Genomic DNA, 18,256 nt, shown 5'->3' with positions numbered 1-18,256 from the left:
TCCAAATAATCCAACACACTTAATGAGATTATCTGAAATCTATAATCTATAATCCCGTTTTGAAAAGAGCCACAATTAAAATGGTCTCTAAACATACAAATGTCAATAGAGTTAAGAAAAATACAAATATTTAAATAAGATGCAGACAGAAGCAGTTCAACTACGCTCATAGATATCACACAAGATGAGGCATCACTTGCTTATAGCAGAGTTTTGAGAGTTGTTATCCTGGATACAGTCCATAGTAGTAAATAGATAGAATTCATTGAAACAACAAACCATTCTTGGTGAATCACAGGTTATTAAAAGTTGCAGTAATAGGAACTGTATCAAACCAAGCGTAAAATGCCAATGCAATAACACATTCCTTGAAAGGCATTAAAGTGAAATATCAAGATGGAGTATTTTATTTATCTCAGAGTATGGGAAGCACTGAGTCAGTGGATCATCATCATAGTCCTATGTCATTAAAATGGATGGTGGGTGTTGGTTTCAGCATGGCAGAGAGAGACAAAGGCAAGGATGCTGCTGTCCCTGTGGGAGACAAGACTACTACCCCTGAAAGAAAGAACAACCCCTACCCCCTTCACCACTACCATCGCTACTGTAATCTACAGAACCGGCAACATCCACCCCCTCCACATTCCTAGGTAATGGATGGTTATGATGGTCTATACCCATATACTAGGCCTTCATTAAAAATCAAAACATTTGAAAATTGCATAAACATTTATGGAGTTGGGATGTTTGTGGGGGGCATTACAATATTTAAAAGTAAGCTACCGTCCATCAAGAACAATTACTCTCAACCCCAAAATAAACAAACAACTAAAATTGCCATCCAAATGTATTCCAGCTTCAGTAGGGCCACGCCACCAGTGAAAGCCAGGTTGCCTGGTCCTAGAAACAAACAGGCTTTGTGCTTAGTTGAGTGGAGGATGTTTCTGGCCTTCTCTTCATTGTCCTCTCATTGGTTTGTATGTTGCTGGGGTGTCACAGTTCCATGTCTTTTTTCCTCTCCATCCTCACAATCAGAGTTGAGGTGTGACACCTCCCACCTCTACCGTCACTTCCAACCTGCAGGGGGTTCCCATTCCCTCCCTCCCTGTTTGTCCTCTAACCCCCCGCCCCTCCCAATCTCCCTCACCCCCCTTCTGCAGGGAGTCCATCCCACTCCCCCTCTGCTCCTTGCCCCCTGGCCACCCTGAAAGCTGTGTCCTCCCACCTGGTTGGCTGGTCACTGCAGGTTAATGGTCAGAGCCACAGTTAGGATGATACTCAGCAACATGAGGAAGGGAAGCCAGGTCTTCAGGAACCCTGCACAGCTGGAAAGGGGAGACAGAGATGGAGGGAGAGGGAGAGTGAGAGACAGAGAAAGAGAGGGGGAGATACAGATGGGGAGCAGAGAGTGAGGAGAGTGAGAGAGAGAGACAGAGAAAGAGAGGGGGAGATACAGATGGGGAGCAGAGAGTGAGTGAGAGAGAGAGACAGAGAAAGAGAGGGGGAGATACAGATGGGGAGCAGAGAGTGAGGGAGAGTGAGAGAGAGAGACAGAGAAAGAGAGGGGGAGATACAGATGGGGAAAAGAGAGCGAGAAGCATTGGCTTTCTGGAACAACAACAATAACAGAAGACGTAAGCGATCATATGAGGTCTGAGGAGTGACTGAGTGAAAATCGAATTCTTCACCTAATTTCCCCCATAGTCTTGACAGCACACGCCTGAGATTGCACGCACGTAATTAATTACAGAGGCTCAAGTGGTTGCCATGACAACCGCTTAAGATCCAGCCAGGCCAGGGTCATGTGACGCGTCTGTCCAACCAACCACTCACATAGCTACGCTCCAATGTCCGTACTAGGATGAGTACCAATCAGATTGCCTGCATGCATGGGTTCACTCTAGGTAGTATGCTAGTGGGAAGACTCCTGCCTGCTACCACTCTCACAGGAAGGGGCATGGGGACGAGCTGTCACATTCCATCAACCAAAACATACCACTGTATCATCAGACTCAATCCTAATATCTCCATAGAATCATCAGGCCCTCTGTCTGTCTGTCTGTCCCTCAGAGTGTTCCAGGATTCTCTGTATTCAGAGGAAATTCAGTGACATATCTATCAGCCCCTGGGACCCAGAGAGTACAGAGCGTACACATACCCAATATCCAGCCCTACCTCACAGTTCTGGTCCTAAAAAAGTTAAGTCACAGTGCTGTGAATCTTAACAACATCCATTCAAATGCAGTCTGGAGGAGTTTCTTTTCATCTTTTCTGCAGCTGTATCTCAGTACCTGTCGTGCTTGTCATCACTGAGGGAGAGCAGACAGATAGAGAGTACCTGGCGTGCTTGTCATCACTGAGGGAGAGCAGACAGATAGACAGAGAGTACCTGGCGTGCTTGTCGTAGCTGAGGGAGAGCAGACAGATAGACAGAGAGTACCTGGCGTGCTTGTCGTAGCTGAGGGAGAGCAGACAGATAGACAGAGAGTACCTGGCGTGCTTGTCATCACTGAGGGAGAGCAGACAGATAGACAGAGAGTACCTGGCGTGCTTGTCGTAGCTGAGGGAGAGCAGACAGATAGACAGAGAGTACCTGGCGTGCTTGTCGTAGCTGAGGGAGAGCAGACAGATAGACAGAGAGTACCTGTCGTGCTTGTCGTAGCTGAGGGAGAGCAGACAGATAGACAGAGAGTACCTGGCGTGCTTGTCGTAGCTGAGGGAGAGCAGACAGATAGACAGAGAGTACCTGGCGTGCTTGTCGTAGCTGAGGGAGAGCAGACAGATAGACAGAGAGTACCTGTCGTGCTTGTCGTAGCTGAGGGAGAGCAGACAGAGAGACAGAGAGTACCTGGCGTGCTTGTCGTAGCTGAGGGAGAGCAGACAGATAGACAGAGAGTACCTGGCGTGCTTGTCGTAGCTGAGGGAGAGCAGACAGATAGACAGAGAGTACCTGGCGTGCTTGTCGTAGCTGAGGGAGAGCAGACAGATAGACAGAGAGTACCTGGCGTGCTTGTCGTAGCTGAGGGAGAGCAGACAGATAGACAGAGAGTACCTGGCGTGCTTGTCGTAGCTGAGGGAGAGCAGACAGATAGACAGAGAGTACCTGGCGTGCTTGTCGTAGCTGAGGGAGAGCAGACAGATAGACAGAGAGTACCTGGCGTGCTTGTCATCACTGAGGGAGAGCAGACAGATAGACAGAGAGTACCTGTCGTGCTTGTCATCACTGAGGGAGAGCAGACAGATAGACAGAGAGTACCTGGCGTGCTTGTCGTAGCTGAGGGAGAGCAGACAGAAAGACAGAGAGTACCTGTCGTGCTTGTCGTAGCTGAGGGAGAGCAGACAGATAGACAGAGAGTACCTGGCGTGCTTGTCGTAGCTGAGGGAGAGCAGACAGATAGACAGAGAGTACCTGGCGTGCTTGTCGTAGCTGAGGGAGAGCAGACAGATAGACAGAGAGTACCTGGCGTGCTTGTCGTAGCTGAGGGAGCGCAGACAGATAGACAGAGAGTACCTGGCGTGCTTGTCGTAGCTGAGGGAGAGCAGACAGATAGACAGAGAGTACCTGGCGTGCTTGTCGTAGCTGAGGGAGAGCAGACAGATAGACAGAGAGTACCTGGCGTGCTTGTCGTAGCTGAGGGAGAGCAGACAGATAGACAGAGAGTACCTGGCGTGCTTGTCGTAGCTGAGGGAGAGCAGACAGATAGACAGAGAGTACCTGGCGTGCTTGTCGTAGCTGAGGGAGAGCAGACAGATAGACAGAGAGTACCTGGCGTGCTTGTCGTAGCTGAGGGAGAGCAGACAGATAGACAGAGAGTACCTGGCGTGCTTGTCGTAGCTGAGGGAGAGCAGACAGATAGACAGAGAGTACCTGGCGTGCTTGTCGTAGCTGAGGGAGAGCAGACAGATAGACAGAGAGTACCTGGCGTGCTTGTCGTAGCTGAGGGAGAGCAGACAGATAGACAGAGAGTACCTGGCGTGCTTGTCGTAGCTGAGGGAGAGCAGACAGATAGACAGAGAGTACCTGGCGTGCTTGTCGTCAGCTGAGGGAGAGCAGACAAAGTCAGAGTCAGTATCTCAGTACCTGACGTGTTTTCCGTGGACTAGGGAGAGCAGACAGAGGTTGATCATGTTCCACGAGGTCTTGTTTTCATAGCGCATCAGGTTCAGAGCCATGGCCACATGGGAGTGACAGTTGTCACAGCAGAGGTTGTGCTGTGGAGGGGGGGGAGAGGTACAATCAACATTTGTATGGTGCGGCACCCTTGGAACAGCTTAGGGGTTAAGAACCTTGCTCAAAGGCACAAAGGCAATGGTATATGGTACACTATATATACAAATGTATGTGGACACTTCTTCTAATTAGTTAATTCGGCTATTTCAGCTACACCCGCTGCTGACATGTGTATAAAATCGAGCATACAGCCATGCAATCTCTATTGACAAACATTGGCAGTAGAATGGTCTTACTGAAGAGCTCATTGACTTTCAATATGGCACCGTCATAGGATGCCACCTTTCCAACAAGTCAGTTTGTCAAATTTCTGCCGTGCTAGAGCTGTCCCGGTCAACTGTAAGTGCTGTTATTGTGAAGCAGAAATGTCTAGAACAAAACAATGGCTCAGCCGCAAAGTGGTAGGCCACACAAGCTCACAGAACAGGACCGCCGAGTGCTAAAGCGAATAGCGCGTAAAAAATCTTCTGTCCTAAGTTGCAACACTCACTACCGAGTTCAAAACTTTCTCTGGAAGCAACATCAGCACAATAACTGTTCGTCGGAACTTAATGAAATGGGTTTCCATGGCCGAGCAGCTGCACAATCTAAGATCACCATGCGCAATGTCAAGCGTCGGCTGGAGTGGTGTAAAGCTCACCGCCACAAAGTTTAGAGCAGTGGAAACTTGTTCTCTGGAGTGATGAATCACGCTTCACCATCTGGAAGTCCAACGGACGAATTTGGGTCTTGGCGCATGCAAGGAGAAAGCGGAAGAACTTGACTGGCCTGCAGAGCACTGACCTCAACTCCATCGAACACCTTTGGGATGAATTGGAGCGACCGACTGCGAGCCAGGCCTAATCGCCCAACATCAGTCCCCACAGCAATGTTCCAACATCGAGTAGAAAGAGTTCCCAGAAGAGTAGAGACTGTTATAGCAGCAAAAGGGGACCAACTCCATATTAATGCCCATGATTTTGGAATGAGATGTTCGACAAGCAGGTGTCCACATACTTTTGGTCATGTAGTGTACCTAGAATCCCAACAGATTCGGAATTTGGATTCAAACCAATGACCTTCCGGTTGGAACCTTCCGCCTACAATTCCTTACCATTCTGTTTTTGTACTCCTCTGAGGCGTCTTGCACTGCTGTGTCCCAGGCGTTGGCGCCACCAGCATACACCTTGGCTACGTCCAGCATCCAGTACCTTCAAATACACAGAGAATCTATCAGAAACTAAAGCTACTACTACTCTGTAGCCTGGTTGGTCCCAGATCTGTTTGTGCTGTCTTGAGTTGGGTATACAGCACAAATAGATCTGGGACCAAGCTAACTGCTCTGCACAAGTGCTTTTATTGAAGATACAGTGGGGTACGAAATTATTCACACCCTTGATAAAGATGAGCAATAATAACTCAATAAAATATTTTAAATACTAATTTACATTGTATGCGCAAACATTTTTGAATTTATATTACTTTATACTAATACAATTGCTCAGAGAAAGACATTTTGTTCAACAAGTAATCATTTTTTTCCCCACACACAAAAAGGTAGGGGTCAAAATGATTAACACCCCTAAAGAATCCCCGAGCTGACAAGGTAAAAATCTGTCGTTCTGCCCCTGAACACGGCAGTTAACCCACTGTTCCTAGGCCATCATTGAATATAAGAATTTGTTCTTAACTGACTTGCCTAGTTAAATAAAGGTTCAATTAAAATTAAAATAAATTGGGGCGTATGATCTTTGACCCTCTGTAACTTGCTCACTCCTCATTACTTATGATTCATTCAGGATTATCTGTAATCATGGTAGCATCCAAATTAATGTAGAAGTGTTTAGAGAACTTATATTCTCATTCACAACAAAAGTGACTCCAAAAATCACATAATACATTATTTACCAGTCATTTCTACTGGGCTAGAAATAATTAGAAACACATCAGAAATGAGCTGCAAATGCAGCCAACAAGTTTGTAGAGTCACAGGCTTGATGTATTCATTGCATTCTAGGAATATGGGACTTTTGACTACTTTTTTATAAGAATCTTTAGGGGTGTCAATCATTTTGACACCTACCTTTGAGAAAAACTGCATGTTTTACTTGTTAAACAAAATGTCTTTCTCTGAGCAATTGTACTAGCATAAAATAGTCGAATTTCACAGAATTCTTTATTTTATACAGTCATTATTGCTCATCTTTATCAAGGGTGTCAATAATTTGGGACCCCACTGTTTGTTAAGAAAAGATGCAGAGATTTTAATATCCCTCTACTGATTTGACCATGAAGAACACAATAAATATTTCAGTCATCAGGATAAGACTAAACACACCCCAGAACATTTAATTTACTTACTTTGTTGGTCTCCCAAAGGCCATGTTGTCTTCCTGCAATAAATCACAAAGAAAAATAAACATGCAATATAATTGGTAATGCGTTCATAATATCAAACCTAATGAATGACAATGTTAAAATCACCCTGAAGCTCACTTTTTGGGGTCTCTCAATTTTCATAAATTCAGCAGATATCAACAACAAAGCATATAAGGTGTTGTGCTACAGGAAGCAGATAAAGAGTACCCAGCAGGTGTTAGCCTGGCACTGGTGTGTGTGTGTTAAGGTGTCAGCATGCTTCAGTTTTGTTTTACAGTTCATTTCATGCTATTCTACACATTTTGCTATAGGGTGGAGAGAAATGTTTGCAATTTGTAATATGATATCGAAGTGAAAGTTACTAACAAAATCAAAGGAGCCCCCCTGTCGTAATTCGACCATGATTACTGCAAGTTTAGATAGCTGGCTAGACTAACTTACCAATCTAAACATTGTTAGCTGACATGGCTAATTGAATGACTGTCAGTGACTGACATAGCAAGAGAAAAACTGCTGATTCACAACCAAATGTAGAAATTGTACCTTGTGTATTCTACTATTCCAACCACCCAAGCCTTAGACTGTTTCTCTCTGCTTCCGCACGGCAAGCACTACTAACAGGCTCCTGAACAGCTTCCATCCCCATGCCATAAGACTGCTAAATAGCTAACTAAAAAGCTAACACGGACTATCAGAGTTGACCTTTGTATCTTATTCTTGCACTGTCTCTATGCACACTCACAGGGCCCTACACACTACGCACACTGATACTCCAACACACATACAAACACTCCATCAGTTGCTCATACATAAATAAAATGCAAATACATTTCTACTGACTATACACACATCCAATCATGAAATACGCTGCTGCTACTCTGTTTATCATAAATCCTGACGCCTAGTCACCTTACCTCTATACATATCTACCTCTATCACTCCAGTATCCCTGCATATTGTAAATATGGTACTGGAACTGACCCTGTATATAGTATGCTTACTTAATCATGTTCTTCGTATTTTCTATGTTGTGTTTTTGTTCTACCTTGTTATTATTTGTATTACAGTACATTGTTATTGAGGACTGCATTGTTGGGGTTAGAGCTTGCAAGAAAGCAGTGGTGACCTGTCAATCAGGGCAGGTGGGGCCCCAACTGATTTTTTGTTGTTGTTGCCTGTATCTTATTTTGTCATTAATACGTGTCACATATCAGTTTACAAACAATGTAAAAAAAAATGGTGTTGTTGTGTTGCAGGTGTTTCTGTCTAGCTCAGTGCTTTCTGTGGTGGTGGGGCAGCCAGTGGAAAATACAGAGCGTAGGGGTTGGTAATGTTCTGTAGTTGCACCGTGATTGGCTCAGTGTTCTGTCACTCATGGGGACACTACGTCACCGCAAAATCTACGGGGAGAGCTCAAACATTCAAGCTCCTTGGGTGCTGCCATTTAGTTATATCAGAAGTGCCCATCCAAGAAGGCTCAAGGTCATTTGCCACAGATAAAATAATGTCAAATCACGTTATATATACCATAGCTTTGATTGAACTGATCATGTCCACATCATACTTTCAAAATCTTAACCACCAAGCTAGACAAGCAGTCATCATCATGAATCAAGTCGACAATCTACTGGCAAATCCTTTTCAATCCTTGTTATGTGAAGATAAATAATTAAGAGATACAGTGAGGGAAAAAAGTATTTGATCCCCTGCTGATTTTGTACGTTTGCCCACTGACAAAGAACGGATCAGTCTATAATGTTAATGGTAGGTTTATTTGAATAGTGAGAGACAGAATAACAACAACAAAAATCCAGAAAAATGCATGTCAAAAATGTTATAAATTGATTAGCATTTTTATCAGGGAAATAAGTATTTGACTCCCTCTCAATCAGAAAGATTTCTGGCTCCCAGGTGTCTTTTATACAGGTAACGAGCTGAGATTAGGACCACACTCTTAAAGGGAGTGCTCCTCATCTCAGTTTGTTACCTGTATAAAAGACACCTGTCCACAGAAGCAATCAATCAATGAGATTCTAAACTTTCCACCATGGCCAAGACCAAAGAGCTCTCCAAGGATGTCAGGGACAAGATTGTAGACCTACACAAGGCTGGAATGGGCTACAAGACCATCGCCAAGCAGCTTGGTGAGAAGGTGACAACAGTTGGTGCGATTATTCGGAAATGGAAGAAACACAAAAGACCTGTCAATCTCCCTTGGCCTGGGGCTCCATGCAAGATCTCACCTCGTAGAGTTGCAATGATCATGAGAATGGTGAGGAATCAGCCCAGAACTACACGGGAGGATCTTGTCAATGATCTCAAGGCAGCTGGGACCATAGTCACCAAGTAAACAATTGGTAACACACTACGCCGTGAAGGACTGAAATCCTGCAGTGCCCGCAAGGTCCCCCTGCTCAAGAAAGCACATATACATGCCCGTCTGAAGTTTGCCAATGAACATCTGAATGATTCAGAGGACAACTGGTGAAAGTGTTGTGGTCAGATGAGACCAAAATGGAGCTCTTTGGCATCAACTCAACTCGCCGTATTTGGAGGAGGAGGAATGTTGCCAATGACCCCAAGAACACCATCCCCACCGTCAAACATGGAGGTGGAAACATTATGCTTTGGGCGTGTTTTTCTGCTAAGGGGACAGGACAACTTCACCGCATCAAAGGGACGATGGACGGGGCCATGTACCGTCAAATCTTGGGTGAGAACCTCCTTCCCTCAGCCAGGGCATTGAAAATGGGTCGTGGATGGGTATTCCAGCATGACAATAACACAAAACACAAGGCAACAAAGGAGTGGCTCAAAAAGAAGCACATTAAGGTCCTGGAGTGGCCTAGCCAGTCTCCAGACCTTAATCCCATAGAAAATCTGTGGAGGGAGCTGAAGGTTCGAGTTGCCAAACGTCAGCCTTCGAAACCTTAATGACTTGGAGAAGATCTGCAAAGAGGAGTAGGATAAAATCCCTCCTGAGATGTGTGCAAACCTGGTGGCCAACTACAAGAAACATCTGACCTCTGTGATTGCCAACAAGGGTTTTGCCACCAAGTACTAAGTCATGTTTTGCAGAGGGTTCAAATACTTATTTCCCTCATTAAAATGCAAATCAATTTATACAATTTTTGACATGCGTTTTTCTGGATTTTTTTGTTGTTATTCTGTCTCTCACTGTTCAAATTAACCTACCATTAAAATGATAGACTGATCATTTATTTGTCAGTGGGCAAACGTACAAAATCAGCAGGGGATCAAATATGTTTTTCCCTCACTGTATTATCGGCCATAAACATTGGAAATCGCAAATTCAACAATGAGTGCTTTGAAAGGAATCCGTATCTAACTGCAAGCGTCGCGAAGCAATCACTAGCCTGCTATTCAGTGGAGTGGGTGTGTGGTCCAAGTCTGGGTTTTAAGGGTCTCTTTTCCAAGATTAAAAGGATAAACATTCACATGCAACACCATTGGCCAGAAAAAGATTGAATACATTGGGAATGCTGTCAATCCAGAATGACTTCTGCCGCATTCAAACCAACTGGAAACTCAGAACTGGGAAATCTCAGACCTCAGTGAGTTCAAGACAACTGGGAACTCTGAAAAAATGAGCTCTGACGTTGTCGACAAAGTTTGATGACAAAATTGTCCCGCAAAAGGACCCCCTTCCTTTTCAAGTGAGCACAGCACAACAAGGTGAGTCCAAAAATGTATTGTATGCTGCTGCATAAATGACATAATATGCCAGGGAGATTTGTATACTGTAGCTAAGAAAGTAATTGTATGTTGTGTAGTAAGCTGTTAGTAGCCTATGTGCCTGACCCTAATAATTTGGTGCCTTTCCCCCTCATAATTTCGCCTACTGTTCTGACTCAGTGGTGCAGATGTAGCCTATAGCCTGTTTTAGAGAAATGTCATCATTGAATATTGTAAGAGCTTTCATTGTCTGCTTATATGCCCCCTTCATTTATCCTATGGTTCTGACTTATACAGGGAGAACACTAAGAATGGCCCATGTTCTGAATTCTGTCGCTGTACATTTAAAAAGTTCTGAACAAATAGTAATATTGACTACGTCCCTTCCAAGCTCGCTCATTAATGTCTTAATGGAAATTACGGATTGACTCTTATCCGCTCGTCGTTCCCTTATGCCATAGTTTGTACATCCCAATTGTCAGTAGAAACCACATTATTTTAAGCAAGTCAGCCATATCAGCTGTTTTTTTTTGAAAGGCAGTAAATGAGGCTGAATTAACTTTTTCACTGCCAGACAAGGCTCCGCTGATAGCCAGGTGTAGCGGTGGTAAGGATTCACTCCATGGTGCTGAAAAGAAAACTCTTATCCAGACAGCTTTACGTAAGCCCTAACAGTTTGTGGGCACAGTGGGCACAGTTTGTCACCATTGTCGTGCAATTAATGTATTGTTTAGTGCTTTGCTGGCATGCAACGCAATTTTGGGGGTGGGGACTTTGCCCCACCAAGATATACAGGTGAAGTCAGAAGTTTACATACACCTTTAGTCAAATACATATAAACTCAGTTTTTCACAATTCCTGACATTTAATCCTAGTAAAAATTCCCTGTCTTAGGTCAGTTAGGATCACCACTTTATTTTAAGAATGTGAAAAGTCAGAATAAACGTAGAGAGAATGATTAATTTCAGCTTTTATTTATTTCATCACATTCCCAGTGGGTCAGAAGTTTACATATACTCAATTAGTATTTGGTAGCATTGCCCTTAAATTGTTTAACTTGGGTCAAACGTTTTGGGTAGCCTTCCACAAAGTATATGTCCTAACCGACTTGCCAAATCTATAGTTTGTTAACAAGAACTTTGTGGAGTGGTTGAAACACTTAGGTTGGAGTCATTAAAACTTGTTTATGTAAACTTCCAACTTCAATTGTACATGCTAAAATGTCATTGTACATGTGACATGAAATCTTGAATATGAAACTATTCTAACTCTCAACAGTAAATTGAGACCCCGACAGTTCTGTTTTGGGAAATTGATCCGCGAGCCTACAAAAGGGCACAGTGGCCGCCAGTGCCCTTCCCTGAGCTAGAACAAACATTATGCTATCATTTAGAAAAGCTCATGGCGACAGAGGGGTTGCGTCTCTAGTTCTTACAGACCAGGGAAATCCTACTGTAGGGTGTATAGTCTTTCTTATTCAATTTAGCAATCCCAAAGAATGGAGTTTATTTTTGGGGCCAATACAGGGTGCTTGTAGCAGTGTACTTGTTGGAGAGCTTCAGGGAGTTAACAGATCATATTGAACTCTTTATTGATCCCTGAGGGGACATGCATTTCCCTGACAAGTTCTTCCAGGAAGGCCAATGTAATAGTGAGCACACACACACACACACACACACACACACACACACACACACACACACACACACACACACACACACACACACACACACACACACACACACACACACACAGCTATTAGACTCTTCTTCTCTTGAAACCTAGTCCCCAGTCGAGTCCCAAGGCAGCGCCCGCAGTAATAAGTATGATATATATATATATATATATATATATATATATATCAATCACTGCAAGGAGCAGCACTTGACATATGACTTCAATATAAGGTTCTGCTTGCAGATCTAGTTATATAGATCTATAGTTCACTACCTCTACAGGCAGCCAATAGGTATTTCAATGTGGTTTAAAGACAGCTCTTCCAATTTATATTTGCCTGTTCCCAAATCTGTTTGTGCTGTCTTGGCAACTCTTATAACAATACTTATAACAAGTATTACAGACAAAGCTCAATATCCTGGAACAGAGAAGGCCGGTTTCCCCCCAACCAAGATGAATCTACAGGAGTAGGCTTAATCTGGGTCCGGGAAATGGGCCCTAAATCTATGCACGTGTGTGTAGTGTGTCTAGGCTTATCAGGATTTCAGCCAAATGATATGGGTCAATTTTCTTCTGCCGCTTGAGAGAAAGAACAGAAAAAGAAGATAGTAAAAAACCAGAAGAAAGGAGAGGAAGAAGACAAGTACTCACAGAGACAAAGTAGGGCCCAGCAAAGTCCCGGATGATACCAGAAGAGGTGCAGATTCCCATGTGTCCAATGAATGGTAGCAGCCATCTGCAAGGGTGCAACTTTGGTTTTAGAAGTGGTGGGGACATAACCTGGGGGGTCTAAAGCTAATTTCCAGCATTTCTACACAATCCAATATGACGGCCTTTCTAGCCGTCTCTATTTAGAACAACAATATTGTTTTGCACCTTTAACCACTAGCCTAACAAATTAACAACTCTTTAAAAAATTAAGTACAAAGACTTGACTGTCTTTATTGAGACATACTTTATATCAAATTTTAGCCAGACCGCCTAGCCAACCTGAGCCGCATGCACACCCAACCCCCACCAGTCTACTCAATAACTTAACTCTCCCAACACAATTTCCTTCCCATTTTTTTTTTTTCAAGGTAAAGGCTTGGAAACAAAAGTAAACAAAAACATGCAAAGAAAACACATACACATTAACACACAGAAACAGCACATCCTCCATTTCATTAATCTCATAGGCCTAATATTACTGTACAGCTCTTTTTACTTGCACACAATATAGCTGGGTCGTGCCGTCCTGCCCCTAGGGGTCCAAGGCCCAACACACCCCACTCAGCTTTAGGATCTAAGTGAAACATTAATTATTGGTTTCAGGTGTGTTAGACCAAGGCCAGGGTGACAACCCACAGTAAGGCAGACCTCCAGGGCCAGGACTGAGTAGCCCAGCATGTATTGATTGTCTAAATAAATATCTCCCTTGACATTGGGCATGTTTTTAATAGAGAATCCTTTTGTCATACAGTATTCCATATAAGGCATCCAGACAATTATGAAAGTTGCCCAGTATACCCTTAATCTTGTAATAAATCAAATCTAGGGATACATAACTTGACATTTCTGCCATCCATTGTGACATTGTTGGAGGAAAACCAACCTTCCAAATAATAGCAATGCATTTCTTAGCCACTATAAATTCTTGGTTACACAGTTTCTTCTGATAACAGTCTCCAGTATCAACATTTCCAAGCAAACAAAAATAAGGAGAAGGGAGAATCTGTAGACATGCTGAGATAAAAGAACATACACTTTGCCAGAATTCAGCCAGCCTTCCCAAGACCATAGCATCTGCAACTATGTTCCCTTTTGTGTTTTACACCTCCAGCAGAGGAACAGCATTTCTGAGTGCATGATATTCAGTTTCACTGGCATATAGTACATTCTATGGATGGTCTTAAACTGCAGTAATTTATGTCTGAGATGATATGAACATGACTGGACATTTAAACATATCTGTATCCATTCATTATCATCAATAGCTTCTACCAGGTCTTCCTCACATTTTTGCTTTACATGTTTTGAGTCATCGGGAAAAGCCTCTATCAACCCTTGATACAGTTTAGAAATCAACTTTAAGTTTTTTGTCTGACTGCCTTAAAATAGTTTCAATCTTTAAAGCATCTGGGTTGTCCAGTTTTTGTTGCACAGAGAGAATAAAGTGTATCTGCATAAGTTCACATCAGCTCCATCACAGACTGGTCTTCCCTGGCTGCCTGAACCTGCTGAGACCCCTGTCACCATATGATCATGCTCAGAATTACCTTGGTGTACATTTACACTTTATATTAGGGGCGGCAGGTAGCCTAGTGGGTAGAGCGTTGGGGCAGTAACCGAAAGGTTGCTGGATCGAAACCACAAGGTAAAAATCGGACGTTCTGCCCCTCAACAAGGCAGTTCCCCAGTAGGCTGTCATTGTAAATACGAATTTGTTCTTAACTGACTTGCTTAGTTAAATTGAAAAAAATTGATCAGGAACAGGATTTTCTTTCTTCTGGTTAGGCTATATTGATCTCTGGCTCCCTCTTTAGTTATTTGTGTGTCAATTATTTTTATCACATTCCTTAAAGCGTCAGACAAGCTCAGTAGCCTACATATAGTTGATTTTATTAAAACATAGACACACCCTATGAACTGTTGGAATCATGGAAATATTATTATTCTAATTGTATAGTTAGAATATAATAGTAGGCACTTTGAATACAGTGTTGTTTGACATGACAACGAATGAAAATGCCAGGGTAGGAACCAAAGTGTTGATAAGTCTTTCCTAGGGGACCCTATAATCTTTGGCTACATTTCATGTTCTCTTAGCTACATCACATAGCTAACATATTCATGCTTTACATATTCCTCTTTGATTTAGAATGCTGATTATCAGGCTGTATAGCTAGTTACGTTTGCTCTGCTCAGTACATTTATTACCTAGCTAGCCATTAGCGGCTAACTCGATTTAGGCTCAACTTGCAAAGAAAAGACAACATTTTACATAGCTACATAGCTGTTTGCAGATGTAAGAAACATAAACTAATAGTGTCATTATAGAACGCTAGTGGATTTATATTAAGAAGCCAAGTGAAAACAGCATCGTTGTCATCAACATTGTTGCATGTGCTGCATTGACCATGCAGACTGAATGCAAGTGTCTCGTGGTTGAGGAACAACAAATGCGCTTCTTGAGTGACAGGGGGCGGGGCTAGGTCTTTTGAAATATTCATTTAGTGCCTTGTAAATAGGATGCAAGTTTTGTAATATTTTTGTTCAGGCTTCATTCGTTTCACTCTGACAATTAGCTTAGTGTTGTGGAGTAACTACAAATGTTGTTGATCCATCCTCAGTTCTCATATCACAGCCATTAAACTCTGTAACTGCTTTAAAGTCACCATTGGTGTCATGGTGAAATCCCTGATCGGTTTCCTTCCGCTCCGGCAACTTAGTTAGGTAGGACAGCTGGAGCTTTGTCATGACTGGGTGTATTTATACACCATCCAAAGTGTAATTAATAACTTCACCATGCTCAAAGGGATATTCACTGTCTGCTTTTTTTATGTTTACCCATCTACCAATAGGTGCCCAACTTAGCGAGGCATTGGAAAACCTTCCTGGTTTTTGTGCTTGTATCTGTGTTTAAAATTCACTGCTCAACTCAGCGACCATACAGATAATTGTATGTGTGGGGTACAGAGATGAGGTAGTCATTCATAAATCACGTTAAACACTATTACTGCTCAAAGAGTGAGTCCGTGCAACTTATTGTGACTTGTTAAGCAAATGTTTACCCCTGAACATATTTAGGCTTGACACAACAAAGGGGTTGAATACTACTTATTGACTCAAGACATTTCATCTTTTAATTTGTAGTTCATCTCTAAAACATAATTCCACTTAGACATTCTGGGTTATTTTGTGTAGGCCAATGACCAAAACATCTTCACTTAATCCATTTTAAACGCAGGCTGTAACACAACAAAATGTGGAAAAAGTCAAGGGGTGTGAATACTTTCTGAAGGCAGTGTAGCCCAACTGATCAAATGAACAGACAGACAGTGTATTGTTCTCTTACACATCGATCACACCGACAGTGTCATTGCATTTTGGTACACCAGAAGTACATTAATCTGCAATGAAACGCAGCGTTTGCCTTGCAGCATTGCAGTTGCAGTGTGTGGTGCATACGTTGGATTTATCTAACGTTTGCATTAAATTGTATACTTGACTTGACGGAAATAGTAGCAAAAGGTGAATGTTATCCACCAAAAATGTGGGATTACAAAAGTTTGACAGCAGAATTCATTACACAACATTGATGCAATGACGACGTCGGTCTGATCGCGGCGTAACTGCATTGAGTTACAGCGATTGCACTTATTTTGACCAGGGCCCAAAGTAATGCACTACATAGGGAAGTGTGCCATTTGGGATGCAAAAACAACATTGTTTGCTCATACATCTGGCAGCCCACTAGAGCGTCTCACTGATATATCTTCATATAATTGGTTTATACCAATGATACCATTATATTATGCATTCAAGAGATGCTCTTTTGCAATAGTGAAATGGTGCAGGAAAGAGGGGCAGGACACAAAGGCGGCATCCTAGATAATGTCTGATCCAATAGAGAGTGCAGTGCAGTCGTGCCCACCTAAATACTAGTCAGAGAGATTTTATGTAGGGAAGAGTTGGTTGTTGGGGAAAAAGCGGGTGGTGAGAACTGTCTCAAATGGCACCCTATTGTCATTCGTGCACTCATTTTAACCAGAGACAAAAGTAGTGCACTATAAAGGGAATAGTGTGCCACTAAGGACGCAGGCTGTATCTGTCTCCTCCTTGATCCAAAAGACACTCCCTACAACACTACACCACAATCAGATTTAAATATAGATAATAAAATACATTTCTGTTTTGAAACCATAGAAATGTGTTTTGGTAGCCTGATAAAAACTTCTAATATTCAAAATGCCAACAACCTGTCTGTGAGGATGATGTCACTTTAAACTGCTGTGACAGCTCGTGGCTTTGTTACTATGTAGCGAGTTGCCTCGCTGAAACTGATAGATTGCATCAAGTCACTTTAATACAAAGCCAGCTGGTTGGATTAATCATTAGGATACATTGCAGCCATTTCGCTAAAGTTATTGTAACCTAGCTTGCCTGTGTGCCTTCACGAAGCCAGCAAAGGCTAAGTAGCCCCTGGGCTATGCTGTCAAGTGTCCCTGACTGTGTATGTCAGAAAAGAAAAGCCACCGTTTTAAATTTGACAAGCTTTGTCCTCGGCACATATCGGTATTAATAACCAACCGCGAGGGCTTAAACACAGCTGATAAGCGAACTGATAGCAACTGGCTAGCCAGCTAGCAAACGTTAGCTACGGAGCTGTCACCAATAACTCTCCCACACTGATTATGAATCACGCACTAAACACGACAAAGCAGACATGCAAGTTTACTCCGGGAACTCACGATAGTACGGGGATAGGTGTCCACACGATACAGTAGGGGTAACGACTCGTATCGGGGTTTATCCTTTCAAAAGCTATGTGGTAATTCTTCATGGTGTCGATTTCGACATCCGCCATCACCAACTGTGAAAAATGAATTTCATTCGCCCAACTTCCTGGCAACCAGCTTCTCCACAGACATAACAATGAGATTGGCCATCTAGCAATTATGACAAATGCCAGATGGACCATATTTTTGTTGGGTGGGCTGGTGGAAAAAAGGGAAACAGCCAGTGACCAATAGGCCTGTTAAGATTTTTTTTTTTTATGGATTTTTGTGCAATTTCTCTATTATCATCATAATATATTTGAGCATTTGCAGGGTTCCTGAGTGGAGAAGCGGTCTAATGCGCTGCATCTCAGTGCAAGAGGTGTCATTACAGTCCCTGGTTCGAATCCAGGTTCTACCACATCTGGCCCATGGGGGGGTGTACAATTGGCTGGTCTTCCCTGGCTACCTGAACCTGCTGAGACCCCTGTCACCATCTGATCCTGCTTGGAATTACCTTACATGTATACATTATATTAGGGGCAGCAGGTAGCCTTGTGGTTAGAGTGTTGGGCCAGTAACTGAAAGGTTGCTGTATTGAATCCCTGAGCTGACAAGTTGTTCTGTTGTTCTTCCCCTGAACATGTTCATAAATGGCTAAAAATATATCATAGGGAATAAAGTTTTGAAGTGTCTGTCCTATATCTAGGATATAAACTCAGCAAAAAAAAGAAATGTCCTCTCACTGTCAACTGTGTTTATATTCAGCAAACTTAACATGTGTAAATATTTGTATGAACATAACAAGATTCAA

General features: G+C 42.8%; 1 protein-coding gene across 1 annotated transcript; it reads right to left on the bottom strand.

Annotated features, from left to right (window-relative positions):
- Positions 1-378: 378 nt before the first annotated feature.
- On the bottom strand, positions 379-17,636 carry LOC106588615 (transmembrane protein 222). Its single transcript, XM_014177777.2, has 6 exons — positions 17,416-17,636; positions 12,614-12,698; positions 6,572-6,603; positions 5,325-5,421; positions 4,082-4,212; positions 379-1,325 (listed from the first exon to the last, which is right to left on the bottom strand). The coding sequence occupies exons 1-6, from the start codon at positions 17,529-17,531 to the stop codon at positions 1,238-1,240; spliced, it is 549 nt and encodes a 182-aa protein (XP_014033252.1). The 5' UTR covers positions 17,532-17,636; the 3' UTR covers positions 379-1,237.
- Positions 17,637-18,256: the final 620 nt, after the last annotated feature.

The sequence above is a fragment of the Salmo salar genome, chromosome ssa27 (genome assembly GCF_905237065.1).
Source record: "Salmo salar chromosome ssa27, Ssal_v3.1, whole genome shotgun sequence".
NCBI lineage: Eukaryota > Metazoa > Chordata > Actinopteri > Salmoniformes > Salmonidae > Salmo > Salmo salar.
The sequence above is the reverse complement of the archived record's forward strand: the minus strand, read 5'-3'. Positions and strand labels throughout refer to the sequence as shown.

Excerpts from the sequence above, each read along its gene's own strand:
- LOC106588615 (XM_014177777.2), bottom strand. The coding sequence starts at position 17,531 with ATGGCGGATGTCGAAATCGACACCATGAAGAATTACCACATAGCTTTT. Across the intron at positions 12,699-17,415 it reads ACACCTATCCCCGTACTATC|ATGGCTGCTACCATTCATTG; the intron begins GTGAGTTCCCGG and ends GCACCCTTGCAG. Across the intron at positions 6,604-12,613 it reads CTGGGCCCTACTTTGTCTCT|GAAGACAACATGGCCTTTGG; the intron begins GTGAGTACTTGT and ends GATTTATTGCAG.